Here is a 16812-nt window from a genome sequence, read left to right on the forward strand (position 1 = left end):
AAATGTGCATATATCTGTGAGGAAAACATACGTGATTAAATAATACAGAGGTTTATGTGTTTTTTTAAAATTTTCCCAGCATTGTGGCACTTACTCTGTCTTGTTTTTAATCTAGTTTTATACAACCTTTTCCAGAAAATAATTGAGGCAGTTCATTTTTACTATTGAACTTACCTTTCCTTCTTACTATCTATTTAAATATACTTATAAGAATATAATTAGGAGCTATAAGTATATTTGTTATTAAGGAGGAGAAAGAAAAGAAACAGAGCACATTTGGAGAGGATGGTGATAAGTATAATTTTATCAGCTTAAGATTAACTCTGACTGAGTTTCCACATAAGTGTAGTTATTTATTGTTATGGTGGTGTACCTGATTCTGACTACTTAATATCACTGATTATTAACTTTGAAGCTTTATAACTATAAAGAGAATAGCAAAAATATAATTTTTTTTCTGGTTAGGAAACGAATCAAATATAGATTTTATTAGCCAAATGATCCACAACAGAAGATTGGTTTCAGAATGTACATGCTTTGAAATTTATAAAACCATTAAAAAGTGACTCCATGGGGCTTCCCTGGTGGCGCAGTGGTTGAGAGTCCGCCTGCCGATGCAGCGGACATGGGTTCGTGCCCCGGTCCGGGAAGATCGCACATGCCGCGGAGTGGCTAGGTCCGTGAGCCATGGCCGCTGAGCCTGCGCGTCCGGAGCCTGTGCTCCGCAACGGGAGAGGCCACAACAGTGAGAGGCCCTCATAACGCAAAAAAAAAAAAAAAAAAAAAGGAAACTAATATTGTTATAAATGTTATATAAAATTTTTAATTTTAGAGGACAACACACTAAAATGCTAATAATTGTTATCTCTGAGGAATAGGATTACAAGTCTCACTTTCTACATTATCTAGTTTTGTAACATTTGATTTTTAAGTTTTTTTAAAACAATGAATATGTATTACTTTTGTAATCAAAAAAAGCAATCCATTTTGAAAGGCCCTAAATACTAATTTTAAAGGAAAATGTGAGGAAATTTAAGTCAATTATGAATCAGACCATAAGAAATAAGGAAAAACACTTTCACTGCACAAAGTGACAAGTTTTTCCATTAGAATTTTCTATTGCTAAAAATTAAGCAAAACTTTTTGCTAAATATAATCAAGGACACATCCCTCCTCAGTTTCTTTTCTATACAGTAAAGGGAATGGATTAATTTCAAAGACCTTTTCCAATGCTTCTGATTTGTAAATAGGTGTCTATATGTGTCTAGCCATATATAATAATATCAACATCAATAACAGCAAATATTTACTGAGCACTTATTTTATGCCAGAACTGTGTTAAAGCAATTTATAATTATTTATCATCTCACTTCATTCCCTCAACTCTAAGAGATTATTACTGTCATCTTCATTTCACAGTAAAAGAAACAGAGTCTTAAGAATAACTTACCCAAGGTCACACAACTAATAAGTAGAAGAACCAAGGTTTGAATCTTGTTCTGACTCCAAAGCCAAAATGCTTCATGATCTCACAATTAAAAATTAAAATATGGCTAAATTCTAAAGTCTACTACCCATTTCCAACAACTTTTCTCCTTTTTCCCTCTGGGAGAAAAGTAGATACATATGCCAAGTTAATTTTTATCTAAGTGCTCTGCTTTTGAAACAATAAAAGATATATCACACTTCTATTAATTTTTTTATCAAAGAAGTTACTTTTTTTAGTGCTACTGAATATTTAAATAACATATACTTACATAGTCACCATGTCAAATTTTCACCAGGATTAAGCCACAAAAAGAAACAGAAGAAAACTATAAATAAGAAGCGGATATTGAGATGACAGACTCAAAGAAAGAATAAGACAATTTGAAAGATGAAATTATATTAAAAAAATACACAGTAAAGTAATACCAAAAGAGAAAAACTTCTGTAAATAAATTAAAACAATTCAAATGTCTCACCTATATGTTATTAGTGGGTGAAGAGGAATAAATTCTGCTGGCCCAAATTCTATAGAGCAACCAAATGTAATTAACGTTAGCAATTCACCTTGGCAGGTCAATAAAACCAGGGAGCCACGTTTTAATACACAAGCCAGAAAAAGACTATCATGAGTCCAGCTGATATCACCTACCCAGTAGGACCTAGAAAAAGCAAGACAATATGTTTAGAAAGGACTCTCTACAATGCCTTTGACAATTTATAATGGCCAAGAAGGGGTGAGATGCTTCAAAAAATAAGGTCAAAAGAATGAATAGCAGGCAAATGTCAATACATTTCATGTATTTTACTTCCCAGAAAAAAAGGTAAGAAAAAAGGAGTTTGCTCATAAACATCTACTCCATACAACATACAAATTAGAAATTTACTTAGATTCATAAGCAAATCATAAGATGAAAATAAGACCTAACAAAGTAAAGTTTTTGTCACTTACATTATAATTAGAACAACTTCTAATCCTAGTGGTGTCCAAAACTAAGATCTACTGGTAGATTTGAAGGTCAATACCACGCCTGTCTTCTCTGCAGCCTGCCAGAGCTCCACTCAGTAGCAGACTCCGTCTTCCTAAAGCCATCTTTACTACTCCTTAACTATCTGATAATATTAATGTTTCTTTCATGGAGACAGAAAAGTAGCTCCTCCTCATGTGAATGATGGACACCCTAAGTCAAACAGACCACTGAACTGAGACTAGTAATTCTTCTAGAAAGGAAATTTTGGGGAGAGAAAGAAAATAAAAAGGCAAGGCTGGATGAACCTGAAAACTTTGGAAATTCAGAGAGCAGCAGAGAAAACAATTCAGAATAGGAACTTAGGAGGATCCAAGAGGAAATTTTCCTACTCTATAATCCTTCATAGGTCCACGTGCCATCCAAAATCACCACTTATGGTACTATCCACCCGTATGCAGAGAATGCTAACTTTGTTTAAAAAGCTAGAAACACCTCAGCCTGAGTATATAATGGTCTTCCCAACCCAGGTTTTTTCATTTCAACCTCTCTAACTTAGCCCAGTATTTCTCTACCCAGTCATAATTCAACTCCTCCCAAGATAACATCATCTATCTAAATATCTATTTAGACACCTACTGAATTATCAGTGCCTTAAACTTATTAAACTATTAAAAAAGAAAATAAAAACACTATTTAGAAATACAAAAGAACCCTTACCTGATAAGTGTAGCTGGAACCACAGGATTCTTATTACTACATCCTTTAAGGCTACCACAGAGTGTAACAAAATTCAGTGTGTTTATAAATAATACCTGAGTTGCCTAGAAAGAAAAAAAAAGATTAAAAAAACCATTAAAATTATTTTACTTATAATTCTGAAGACCTAGAGATCTATTATATCAATGAACTACCTAGTCTTTGCCAACTGGCAAGATAATACTGACCACCTATAACTTTTCTCTCTTTTATACTACATTTTAAGAATATCAGTTACCACTTTGCCCTTCTTTCTTCCTTTTCCATTATCCTCTTTTCATCTCTGAAGGCCAAATTCTGAAAATTACGGCAGCTAACGTAAATAACTTTACCAATTTACAATGTCAAGGTGGATCAGAAAACACCAATTTAAAGAATATAAAGTAATACTAAGGAAAAAAACTATACTCGGGGGAAAAAAATCTCAAAACTGAACTAAACTCTCTCTTTTACAGGTTACTTCCAAGATAGATTATATTTACTGACCTTTGGGTCTTTCTGATTAAGAGTTACTGCCAGGGTAATGCCATCTCTTGAAAATGCAGAAATTAGAGCTCCTCTTGACTTTACTGATTCACATTTAGGAATCAGACTGCACAGAAGGCAATCTTGTTGTGCCCACTGAACATGGTATGTCAATGATCTAAATAGTGAAATAATTGAAAACAAAAAGTATAGTAACTTTTAAATTAATATACACTTCATTACAAAAAATTAAAGGGTCCAACTAAATTCGTACATGTGCACATATATTTGGGGTCTCGTAGCAACTGTTCACAGGTTTCATCCAGGACACAAAAGAGCAACTGCTAGTTAAACAAGGTCCATATCAGAGTTTTGTTAATAATGGCATGTTCTGTAGCCAGCCCCAAAAACATCTGCATCCACTAGAAGTTTAGATACACATATTTCTACATTATTACAAACATTTTTACAGGTATTAAATAGGTGAGAAGAGGGGATTTTTAGGATAGTGACAATGTTCTATATTTGATATGAGGATGGTTACAGGCATATGTACATTTATCGAAGTCCACCTAGTTGTACATTTAAGATTTGTTCATTTTACTTTATATAAATTACACCCAAATAGAGTACTGCTAGCATAAAAAATAAAGAAAATAAACAGAAAAAAAAAAACCTCACTATTTTACTAAATCTTAGTCACTATATGCTTTTAATGCATTCTTTCTATTTCATTGGGCTTTTTAAAATAAATAAAATTACTTTTAATTGAAAAAATACTTGAGCATTTAAAAAGTACAGTAGTAAATTCAAGTTATTTCCTTTTTAAAATTCAATTGATTTGGAACATCCCTGGTGGCACAGTGGTTAAGAATCCGCCTGCCAATGCAGGGGACATGGGTTCGAGCCCTGGTCTGGGAAGATCCCACATGCCGCGGAGCAACTAAGCCTGTGTGCCACAACTACTGAGCCTGCACTCTAGAGCCTGTGAGCCACAACCACTGAGCCCACGAGCCACAACTACTGAAGTCCGCACACCTAGAGCCCATGCTCCGCAACAAGGGAAGAGACTGCAATGAGAAACCCATGCACCGCAACGAAGAGCAGCCCCCGCTCGCTGCAACTAGAGAAAGCCCGTGTGCAGCAACAAAGACCCAATGCAGCCAAAAATAAATAAATAAATAAATTTATTTTAAAAAAATTCAATTGAATTACTTTTCAAAGGAGTTATTTTTATAGTCTTAAGACAAGTAAGACCATAGTCTGCTTGTCTGCCTTACCTTTTATGTGTTCTTGATTCTAAGAAGGGAAACAAAATTAAAACAAGAAAAACTTTCTATAATAGACATTCGAAATGAAAAGTAAAGAAACAGAACAATACTTACAGGAAGAAAGAATTTGTAAAGCCTCAGAAGTTGATATTCACATTTCACTTACTAATCTTGTTACGTATTTATGGGCCAAAAGATAACAATGTTTTAAAAGGGATAGAGGGACCTCCCTGCCGGTCCAGTGGTTAAGACTCCATGCTTCCAATGCAGGGGGCACAGGTTCAATCCCTGATAGGGGAACTAAGATCCCACATGCTGCATGAAGCGGCCAAAAAAAAAAAAAAGCAGATAGAAAACTAGGAAGAAGGAAACATTTACCTCACCTTATAGATGTAAATACATTTTCATGCCACCGAATTGCTAGAAATGTTAACTTCAGGCATTCCCCGGAATAGAAAGTAAATGAACACAAGCAGCAGTCTCCAAATAACTGTAGATAAATTTAATATACTTTAGTATATAATTAATCTGAAAATAAATCAAGAGGACCTAGAGATTGTCATACTGAGTGAAGTCAGACAAAGAAAGAGAAATATGGTATGATATAGCTTATATGTGGAATCAAAGAAAATGATACAAATGAACTTATTTACAAAACAGAAACAGACTCACAGACTTAGAGAACTAATTTATGGTTACCAGGGGGTAAGGGTGGGGAGGAGGAATAGTTAGGACGTTCGGGATTCACACATACACACTGGTATGTTTAAAATAAATAACCAACAAGGAAAAAAATAAAATAAACTAACTAAACTATAAATAAAATAAACTAATCCCTGAAAGAACAGCAAAAAAAACACAACCAAACAAAAAAACCCCACATATTTCTCATCATAAATAAAATAAATGAAACATATCAAGAGCCTGCTCATATTTTTACTCTTAACATGTAGCTGAACATTAAGCTAAAGACTAAGTAATTAATTTCTGAGCCACAGGCATATCTCAAATGGGAAATCAAGGTGCAGTTTACTCTCTTAAGAAAACACAGCCTTTACTCTGGCTACAACTGGAAATATTCTAATATATTTATTTTTCTCTTCTTTTACAGTTACATATTATTTATTTATTTTTAATTAATTTATTTTATTTATTTGGCTGTGTTGGGCCTTAGTTGTGGCATGCGGATCTTCGTAGCAGTGTGCGGGCTTTTCTCTAGTTGTGCCTCATGGACTCTAGGGAGCACAGGCTCAGTAACTGTGGCTCTCGGACTTAGCTGCCCTGCAGCATGTGGGACCAGGGATCGAACCCACGTCCCCTGCATTGGAAGGTGGATTCTTAGCCACTGGACCACCAGGGAAGTCCTTATAGTTACATATTATTTAAGTTAGGGCACTACCCATGGGGGTGGAGGAAAACAACAAAAGTTCAAAATGTAATTTCTAACAATAGTAGATCGGGTAATTAAATGTTGGTCCATACACACAAAGAGTATCATGCAGCTATTCTGAATGCTTTTAGTTAATGAACGTGTTATTCCCTGGGAATTAAATGGCTTACTTAATATCACTAATTCTAGCTTTTTTAAAAATCCAACAAATATTTATTTATTATTGGAATATAGTTTCTTTACACTGCTGTGTCAGCTTCCGCTGTAGAGCAAAGTGAAATAGCCACATGTATACATATATCCCGTCTTTTCTGGATTTCCTTCCCATTTAGGTCACGACAGAGCACCAAGTAGAGTTCCCTGTGCTATACAATAGGTTCTCATTAGTTATCATTTTATATTTAGAAGTGTATATATGTCAATCCCAATCTCCCAATTCATCCCACCACCCCCTTCCCCCTTGGTATCCATCGATACATTTGTTCTCTACATCTGTGTCTCTATTTCTGCTTTGTAAATAAGATCGTCTATACCATTTTTCTAGATTCCACATATATGCGTTAATATATGATATTTGTATTTCTCTTTATTACAAAACTAGTTATATTCTAAAACTAGGGAAAAGTATAACTAGGAAGCTCTAAGTTCAAACCATTTTTAATACACATCTTTTAAAATGTGACCAAGAAATATAAAAATACCTTTTCCGTGGTAATTTCACCATTACTATGACAATTAATGATGCCTGGAGATATATAGCTATGCCATTACACACTCTGCTCAACAGCTTCCCAGATGGTGTCTGTTCTTAGAGTCTGAGATCTCCACCACTTCTATAATACCCTGTCTGATTTGGATTTTACCTCATTTTTTATAAAGACAGCATGCACTACAGCTTCTTTATCTTCAGGGGAAGGCAAATGAACTGCTTCTTCAGGTATGATCTGGGACCATTGGCCCACCAATGAAGGGCTTTTAGAAGATAAGATATTCTTGAATTCCAAATGTTCCCAAAGAAATATGCATCCAGAAGGAGTTATAAGCAGAACTCTTTTCCCATTGCCAGATACATACAAGTACAGTCTCAAAGAGCTTGCTAGAAAACAACAAAAAAAAGTAATTACACCTCTGAAGTCTGAATTCCCACAAAAAAGTACAAATTTTATCTATTCTGACAATAAGGAACCTAAATGATGTTTCCATTCAGAATGTAAAACTAAGGCACTAGTAATAAACTAAAAGTACAAATTATAACATTTATCATGTACTCATATGTGATATTAGGAACCCACTGTTATCACAGATATGTAAGGCATGCCAGATTTTTCTTCTTCAGGATGAACCTAATTGTCACAAATAAACACCACCAAAAAAATACTTACAGATATAAGGAAAAATACATATATATACAGATATATATATTTACACAGAGATATATTTCTTTTCTCCTATATATCAAGTTAAACCAATTTAAACAAATAAAAATCTCCCACCTACTGCAGCTTTAATCATTTCTTTAGGCTTTTCAGTTGCTTGTATAGTTTTCAAACAATCTTGATCTTTGTTCCAGAGGAAAAGCTCCCCTGTAGCAAGTACCCCAGCCAGCCAGGCATCTGCTTCCAAAAAGGAAACGCAATACTTATAATCTAACATTTCCCTTAATATTACTCCCAAAATTATTTTTAAAAATACAGTTAATCTAGTCTTTTGAAAATATCAGTACTACTTAACCATTACTGGACGTTGTTAGGACTGTAACATCCTTCAACAAAGGCTGGAGACTGGGAATTTTCTTCTTTGTCCTTCCTGATAGCAAATTAATTTCATTTATGAATTTATCATCCAAAAGAAAAACAGCTTCATTTTCCTAAGAGAAGAAACATGTGAGAGACTTAAGAGATGCCAGAAGTTAATTCAGCCTCTTACCTAAGTAAGTTATCCCAGAAAAGAAAACAAAGTGACATTTAAGAAAGATTGTATATTTGTAACCTGAAGATTTTTCATTCTATCTTAAAGTACCTCTTACTAGAATTACTAGGTAGGATGACCTAACAGTTGCACTGAGATTTCTTTGGAGTTTAAAATTATAGGAGTGTCTTCCAATTCTGCTAGCCCAAACTGAGTTACCTGCTGTTATCTCATCAATCTGAACAGTAGTATGGGTAAGTTTTAAATTATCTACTTAGATTAAAATAGACACGGCTTCTCATTTCTGAAGCAGTGTCATGCTACTCCTAGACTTCAGTTTTAGAAAACATCGAGAAAATGATCTGAGCTTACTGGAAACCTTCCAGTTGGACACCACGCTGCTTCATCACCTGTGTGGGCATTCCAAGATTCACCAGGACACGAAACTCACCAAACATGTGCTTTTGCTCAAAAAGACCCTGTAGCTGGTAGTTTGCAGAGTGAAAGCCATGCTCATCCTCAACAATTGCAGAGAGGTCTTCTGGCTGTGCAATCTCAAAAACTGGGACTTGCAGGGTGAAGAAATTATGTCCCAGCATTCCCAGGAGAGCACAGCAGATGAGAGTGAGGATGATACATCATCCCAGGTCTCCAAGAGCAAAGCAACAGAGGACTGTGAAGAAGATTAAGCAAGTTTATGGAGAAAAGGAGCAAGAGAGTGATGAGAGTGGTGGCAACTCTGATTAGACCACAGAAAGACTGATGCTCCCTCCCCATCTCTGCCAGCCTGTTACCACACAAATACACAAAACCCTGCTCAGTAGGCAGGTGATCCTTCTACAGATGACATTGTGTTTTGTGAAGGCCATAGAACATTCTTTGATCTTAGAGGCAAAGCACACAGTTAACACATATTAGAACTGATATTGTATGATTAAAGAAAAACCTACCTGTCCCAACCAGGAGACTCGTGGCCAGGGTTTTTTCTGCTTGATACTCGTTGAAGTCAGAACTTCTAATCTTATCTCCATGCTTGCTGAGATATCAATGACCAATTAAGTCAAAAGTCACAAGATGCTGTAAAAATCAAAACAAAAAAATGATAATAGCCCATAATACTGAGGATCTTAATTTAGAATTTTCATAAAGTTTTAGTAGATTACTTTTTCATCAGCTCAAGTTAACTCTTTTTAAGGTAAGATGCTGACAATTTATTCAGTATCTCATCTTGAATAGTCAGACAAAATGTTATTTGCTTTTCGACAAGTTATTTCTCAGACTATGAAGATAAACATGAACTAGGAGAACATCTTGACAATAGAGTTTCTATGTGATTTGATTTTCTCAGTGTGCCAGGTTGTATTTTCCAAAGATGGCCACAAAAATACCTCCCACCCCATATGCTCTTCTTACACTATGACCTTAATACTCCTCTCATTGAGAGCTCTGGTCTATGCCTCATCCCTTGAATTTGGGTGGGTTTTGACTACTTTGACCAAGAGTAAAATGGAAGTGATGCTATGCACTTCCCAAGGCTAGCTCATATAAGGCAATACAACTTTTACCTTACTCTATGGAATAATCACTCTTGAAGCCTTCAATCACCACATAAACAGTCAAACTGCCCTAAGTCACAGAGCTGTAAGAAAGTCCAAACTAGTTGACGTAAAAATGAAGCCCTGAGATAATATGAAGTAAAGATGCCCAGCAAGTCCCCATGCTGGTTGTGGGGATAGTTGTGGTAGAGGCCATCAACAGTTTGTCAAGAGTCCTATTTGGGTGAGGGAAGCATACATAATCTTGGGTGAATGGCCCATTCTTGAGTGAATCTTGGGAGGATTTTCACGCAGTGGAAGAGCCTGGCACAGTGTATTGGAGCCAGGCACAGTGAGGACACAGAAGCCATAATGAAAGGGATCCCATAGACCAAACTGAGGACAATTTGAGCATCAAAACAATTACAATAATGGATTTAAAATCCATGGAATAGGGACTTCCCTGGTGGTCCAGCGGGTAAGACTCCACGCTCCCAATGCAGGGGGCCCAGCTTCAGTCCCTGGTCAGGGAACTAGATCCCGCATGCGTGCCACAACTTAAGAGTTCGCATGCCACAACTAAAGATCCTGCGTGCCGCAACTAAGACCTGGCACAGCCAAAATAATAAATAAATAAATATTTAAAAATAATAAATAGGGGGCTTCCCTGGTGGCACAGTCGTTGAGAGTCCGCCTGCCGATGCAGGGGACACGGGTTCATGCCCCGGTCCGGGAGGATCCCACGTGCCGCGGAGCGGCTGGGCCCGTGGGCCATGGCCACTGGGCCTGCATGTCTGGAGCCTGTGCTCCGCAACGGGAGAGGCCGCAACAGTGAGAGGCCCGTGTACTGCCAATCAATCAATAAATCAATCAATAAATAATAAAATCCATGGAATAAAATAGGAAACCATGAATCCATATAATTATAAATAAGTAAATTAATAAATTGAACATTTGATGAAAAATGGTATATTTACATTGTTTCAAAATATCTCCCTATAAAATACTCATTAATTACAAAAGAGAAAAAGTAACTTTACAATGAAGAAACCAGGCAGATTCCATTTTGTCTAGTGATCAAAATGAAAATTATCAGAATGGGACAAATGGAAATCACGTGCCACCTAATAGTTAAAATGAGAAAAACATCTCTGTGACATATGTACAGAGGAACACAACCTGAATCTAATCACAAGGAAATATCAGGCAAACCCAAACTGAAGGACATTTTACAAAATAACTGATCTGTAACCTTCAAAAGTTTCAAGTTTATGAAAGTTTTAAAAAGATTGAGGAACTGGTTCCAAACGGGAAACTTGACAACTAAATGCAGTCAGTAATTGTAAATTTTATCCTTTCACTATAAAGGACAATATGGGACAATTGGAAAAACCAGAATAGGAAGAAAAACTGAGGATTAGATGGTTGTAATAGATGAATGTTAATTTTCTGATTTTGATGGTTGTCTTGCAGTTATGTAGGCAAATGTCCCTGTCTGTAGAAAGTAGATACTAAAATATTCAGGGGTAAGAGAACATCAGTTGTCACTCTCAAGTGGTTCATGAAAAAAAGTTCTTTGTACTCTATTTGAATTTTCATATTAAGTTTGTGACTGTTCCAAATTGAGTCTTTTTAAAATTTTTAATATTGTGAAATCTTGAATAATGATGGCATTTGGTCATTGGCCTGGATTGTATTTAATCACAGCCTTATTCCTTTTTGTTTTTACTTTTATTTACATTTATTTTTTTGTGGCATTTATTCCCGGGCTGTAAGTTTTTGTTTCTTCAGTTTCTTCTGGGATACCTTTTTCTTCTGTGCAACCTCCTCTTCTGGTTTAGGCACAATCTGTTCTTCTTCAGTAAGGATCATCTCAATGTGGCAGGAAGAGCTCATGTATGGGTTGATCCGACTATGAGCTCTGTAAATCCTGTGCCACATCTTGGGGGCTTTGTTCACCTGGCTGTGCTCAGTGACCAGAGAATCTACATCTAAGCCCTTAAGTTCAGCATTTTTGAGCATCTGCAGTAAAAATTCAAGACTCTTTTTGGGTCACCGACCCCGCATCCAGCAGCACTGTTTGTCCTGGCCACACCTACCAACTCCACCACTGTAACAATGAAATGGCACACATTGCTTCTTTAAAGTAACATCCTTCAGACGCTTGGTGGGTTTTCGGATGTGCATACCCTTAATGTCCTGGGCAGTTTCCTGAGTGTTCTTAAAGTGAACACAAAGGGCTTCCATGGTGGCGCAGTGGTTGAGAGTCCGCCTGCCGATGCAGGGGACGCAGGTTCGTGCCCCGGTCCGGGAAGATCCCACATGCCGCGGAGCAGCTAGGCCCATGAGTCATGGCCGCTGAGCCTGCGCGTCCGGAGCCTGTGCTCCACAACGGGAGAGGTCACAACAGTGAGAGGCCCGCGTACCGCAAAAAAAAAAAAACCAACACAAAGATTTGAACCTCTTGATTTGCATGATTTTGTGGGGTTTTCTGGGTCAAGGGAATAGCGAACCATTTTTAGAGGTCACTTCAGACCACTTTATAGCCTTATTCTTTCTTTTTTTAAAAAATTCTATCTTCCTAATTCTTTTTAGTTTATGAAATCCAAAAAAACTGAATTTATTTGGTATTATTAATGCCATCTTTAATAATAGCTGAATTTTTAAAAATAAAATAAGCTTTAAATGAAAGACTATTCAAATACAGCACAGAATGACCGATTAAGATGCTAACCACCCTCATATTTTATACTGTAACGTTATGTTTTTCAATTCCTCAGAACAGTAATATTCCAGATGACTACTTCCTTAGACACTTTATTTTTAAGTAATTTATTTAAAATAAATAATTTCAAATATTTATTTTCAAATTTTTAAATATAAATATTAAAATCATAAATAAAATTAATTCTTTAAAAAGCGCTAACCAAATGCAAGAGGAATAATGGCATTAGAAAAGCATTATTTGCAGCTCCCAATGAAATAACAGATCTAGTCAATAGTATCAGTGGCTGCTAAAACTATTAGGTGAAAGTAGATGGGGAACTGTATAACAGGTGGACTGACATGCCCTAAACCCACTAATGAATCTTTTTTTTTTTTTTTTTGCGGTACGCGGGCCTCTCAGTGTTGTGGCCTCTCCCGTTGTGGAGCACAGGCTCCGGACGCGCAGGCTCAGCGGCCATGGCTCACGGGCTCAGCCGCTTCGCGGCACGTGGGATCTTCTCGGACCGGGGCACGAACCCGTGTCCCCTGCATCGGCAGGCGGACTCTCAACCACTGCGCCACCAGGGGAGCCCGAATCTTTTTTTTTTTTTAACATCTTTATTGGAGTATAATTGTTTTACAATGGTGTGTTAGTTTCTGCTTTATAACAAAGTGAATCAGCTATACGTATACATATATCCCCAAATCTCTTCCGTCTTGCGTCTCCCTCCCACCCTCCCTATCCCACCCCTCTAGGTGGTCACAAAGCACCAAGCTGATCTCCCTGTACTATGCGGCTGCCACTAATCAATCTTAAAATTACTAACAGTGAGACAAATAGACATTGTATTGCCCGTGACATGATGCTTTGTAGACAGGAAGTACACACAGCCATCTATGAAATATTCTTACAAAGACAGAAAATTAAAAACTGAACCTGAATCTGTGTCTGAATCAAACTACCAGATGACAAGAAATAAAGAGAATGAAGGAACATATTAAACACACCAGTAGAATAAAATCAACCAAATTCAGAATGTAAAAAACTCTATAGGATAAATGATGTATACGTATGTATATGGAGAAAAGGATATATATACACACACACACACACACACACACACACACACACACACACACATATATACATATATATATATAAAAAGAGAGGCTTAGTAGCTGTGGTGCCCGGGCTTAATTGCTAGCGGCATGTGGAATCTTCCTGGGCCAGGAATCGAACCTGTGTCCCCTGCATTGGCTGGCGGATTCTTAACCACTGCACCATCCAGGAAGTCCTCTGTATAGTTTTGACTTTTGTAATTATGTTAATTAAAACAAGAGGGTCTTCCCTGGTGGCTCAGTGGTTGAGAGTCCACTTGCCGATGCAGGGGACACGGGCTCGTGCCCCGGTCCGGGAAGATCCCACATGCCGAGGAACGGCTGGGCCCGTGAGCCATGGTCGCTGAGCCTGCGCGTCTGGAGCCTGTGCTCCGCAACGGGAGAGGCCACGACAGTGAGAGGCCCGCGTACTGCAAAACAAACAAACAAACAAACAAAAACACATTGGCGAAAGCAGTTTCAAGAGAATCCAACTGACATGTACACACTGCTATATTTAAAATGGATAACCAACAAGGACCTACTGTATATAGCTCAGGGAGCTCTGCTCAATTAAAAAAAAAAAAAAAGAGAGAGAGAGAGAAAAATCCAAGTTGTTCTGTGGTTTCCACCACAGACGAATCTAAAAAATCGCGTCCATTCCTCCGTGCTCAATTTATCACCCACTAAGGTCAAACACAGGGGCTTCCCCACTTCGCACAAGTCATCCCCAGGGGACCCCTCTGAGATTCCCTACGCGACCCTGCGGGGCAGCGCCGCCCTCTGCCCCGAGAGGTGCCACCGTGGTGCCCACCCGAGACAGGGCGGGAGCTGCAGGACCCCGGTGCGGGGCCGAGGTCTGGCCCGAACCGGACGTCGTTCCCAGCCATCCGGAGGGCGACCCGGACCCCTCGGAGCCGCCGAGCCTCCGTCAGGCTGAGGGTGCGGCGGCCGGAGGACGACCCCGGGGAAGCTGGGGGACCGGGAAGTGGTAAAGGACGAGGGGGCTGGATGCGGCGGGGTATGGAGGGGCTGGGGAGGTCGCGAGCGCGCAACACTAGAGGGGGTGAGGGGGACGAAGGAGCCCGAGGACCCCGCGGGCCGGACAGCGTGGGGAAGAGGCTGGGGCCGTGAGGGGCAGGAATCTGCGGGCAGTTACCTCCGCCAGGGTCCGGCCCATCCGGGGAGGGAGAAGCGCGGAGAGGCAGAAGGCGAAGCTGGCAGTGACCAGACGGCGACTGCCGAGGGCCCAGCCGCCGGCGCAGACGCGAGCCTGCGCCCTGGCGACGGCGGAGGTGGGGGAGGGGACGCGAGCGAGCGGCGCCAGTGCGCCTGCCCCGAGCCGGCCGGGAGCGCGGGCGGGAAGCTGGACGTGCTCCTCCCTCTTCTTATCCTCCGGGTCTCCTTGGGTTTCCCCCCGCCCCTTCCTCTCAGCGGTCCCGCGTCCCCTCCGCTCGGCCGCTCCTCCTCCCGTTCCCTGTCTCCTCCTAAGCTTCCGCGGGTCCTTCTGTGTTCACCGACCCCGTGCGTTCCTCAGACACTCGCCTTTGAGTGCCCAGGCGATGCGCGGCGCTCTACAGGAAACCGTTTAGTAACCGACTAAGATGTAAATCACGGGATGTCAGCACCCTAGTGGAGACCTCTAGAGACCTGGGAATGAACGGGTTGTACACTGCCCTCCACGGATCAAGTGGGCAACTTAAAGCGCTAAGGAAAGCGTTTCTGTACCCACACTCCTAGTGACTTCTGTTTATTTACAGCACTGTTTTCGCTCCTGTCCTGCTCCTGCGCACGGTCTGGAAACAGGGGGCAAGAACACGCAGCTCGAGATCTATATTTGGTCTGGAAAAGCATTTTTCTGTAGCTTAAATTTGTATGCCTTAAGCAGGGGCAAGCTTTCCGTTCCCTAGCCGTCCTCCTCTTCACTCACTGATGTCACTGGCCTGGTGTTCGAAAACATTTTGGCTTGTTACCTTTGGCTAGGCTAGGTATGTTCTGCTGAGTAAATCGCTCAGCCCTCTCAAATAGAAAGATATCGTTATCAAATTGGTTTATCTTGGCAAGCAAAGGGTACTGGGCAGGAGGACTTCCCACAGCATCGTAAATCACAACTCTCCCTGTGTCTCGGTGTGGGATAAGTGGCAGCTGGGATAATTACCACTTAGCACCGTTTACGTCAAAGGTTATAGAACTGAAGTGGTCCAAGGCTACTCAAATCACAAACACCTTACATAAATCTTGCTGGAGTTAGCCCAAGAAGTCTGAAGCAGAACAAAGAAATCCTAACTTATTCCCACAATTTTGTGTTTCCATTTCTAGGTCTTCAGATGTGATAACAATAGGATAACTGTGTCTGACTTTGCTGTGTGGCCATCAGACCTAGAGGTATTGGTGCAATTCTGGAGTTGACTGTTGTGCACATTTATTCTTTAAAATTTCATGGGAATACCTACAATTGGCTAAAATAGACATTATTGGATGCCTATTATGTGTCATGTGTCAAACATGATGCTAGGTGTAAAGAGAGGAAAACGATGCTGTTCCTATTCAAAAGAGATTCATAGACACTTAAATTACAGTGCAGTGATAAATTTCATGATAGCAGTATGCACAGAACACATTTTTTTCTCTCTGGGAGATGGGCAGGTCAGAAGTATTTAAGCTAGGTTTTCAACAAGGAATAGTTCAATTTGAAGCACATTCATTTTGTGGTGCCTGTGGACTTGCAGGTGAGCAATTAGAGTCATGGTTCAGAAGCCCAATGGGAGAACTGTAGATGTAGAACATGTAACCTAACCATCTGTCTCTCCATCAGCCTGCCCTGCACTTTTTTAAAGGTCACCTCTCTTTAATATATATTGATGAATAAGGGTTTAATGGAGAAGACCACTTCTTATGAGAGCATCAGAGGGGTGAAGAGAACCCAAAAAGTGGTGTCAGGAAAGCATGAAAGCGTAGGAGGGAAGAGCCTAGGAAGGAGTGGTCAACCATGTGTGAAAGTCTGAGTAAAGTGAAATAGAAATAAGCTCGAAAATTCCCCCATCCGATTTGGTGTTTCATAGTTACAGTGCAAGATATATAATAACCTAGGTCCTTTAGGTAGCAGGTAGTAAAATCAAATCTAACTAGCTTGAGCAAGAGAAGGAATTTATTGTAGGGAGTGTGGAGTATCCCACAGAATCTAAGGAATGATTTCAATAACCAGTTCTTAGGAAGTACTGCAACCA

The 16812-nt window shown here is 39.5% G+C and overlaps 1 protein-coding gene and 1 pseudogene across 10 annotated transcripts in view; both read right to left on the reverse strand.

Moving 5' to 3' along the window:
* Positions 1 to 14889, reverse strand: part of CPLANE1 (ciliogenesis and planar polarity effector complex subunit 1) — a 128428-nt gene extending 113539 nt beyond the window's left edge. For all 10 annotated transcript variants that reach the window (XM_067730530.1, XM_067730531.1, XM_067730539.1 and 7 more), the window contains exons 1-9: positions 14745 to 14889; positions 9197 to 9323; positions 8070 to 8205; positions 7832 to 7951; positions 7202 to 7434; positions 5332 to 5438; positions 3699 to 3855; positions 3174 to 3277; positions 1965 to 2147 (exon numbers count right to left, since the gene is read on the reverse strand). In XM_067730530.1, coding sequence (XP_067586631.1) covers positions 1965 to 2147; positions 3174 to 3277; positions 3699 to 3855; positions 5332 to 5438; positions 7202 to 7434; positions 7832 to 7951; positions 8070 to 8205; positions 9197 to 9277 — 1121 coding nt within the window. In that variant the 5' untranslated portion in view covers positions 9278 to 9323; positions 14745 to 14889. The remainder of the gene's footprint in view (positions 1 to 1964; positions 2148 to 3173; positions 3278 to 3698; positions 3856 to 5331; positions 5439 to 7201; positions 7435 to 7831; positions 7952 to 8069; positions 8206 to 9196; positions 9324 to 14744) is intronic.
* On the reverse strand, positions 10999 to 12004 carry LOC137220656 (large ribosomal subunit protein uL22-like; annotated as a pseudogene).
* Positions 14890 to 16812: the final 1923 nt, after the last annotated feature.

This window comes from Pseudorca crassidens, chromosome 3 (genome assembly GCF_039906515.1).
Source record: "Pseudorca crassidens isolate mPseCra1 chromosome 3, mPseCra1.hap1, whole genome shotgun sequence".
Classification (NCBI taxonomy): domain Eukaryota; kingdom Metazoa; phylum Chordata; class Mammalia; order Artiodactyla; family Delphinidae; genus Pseudorca; species Pseudorca crassidens.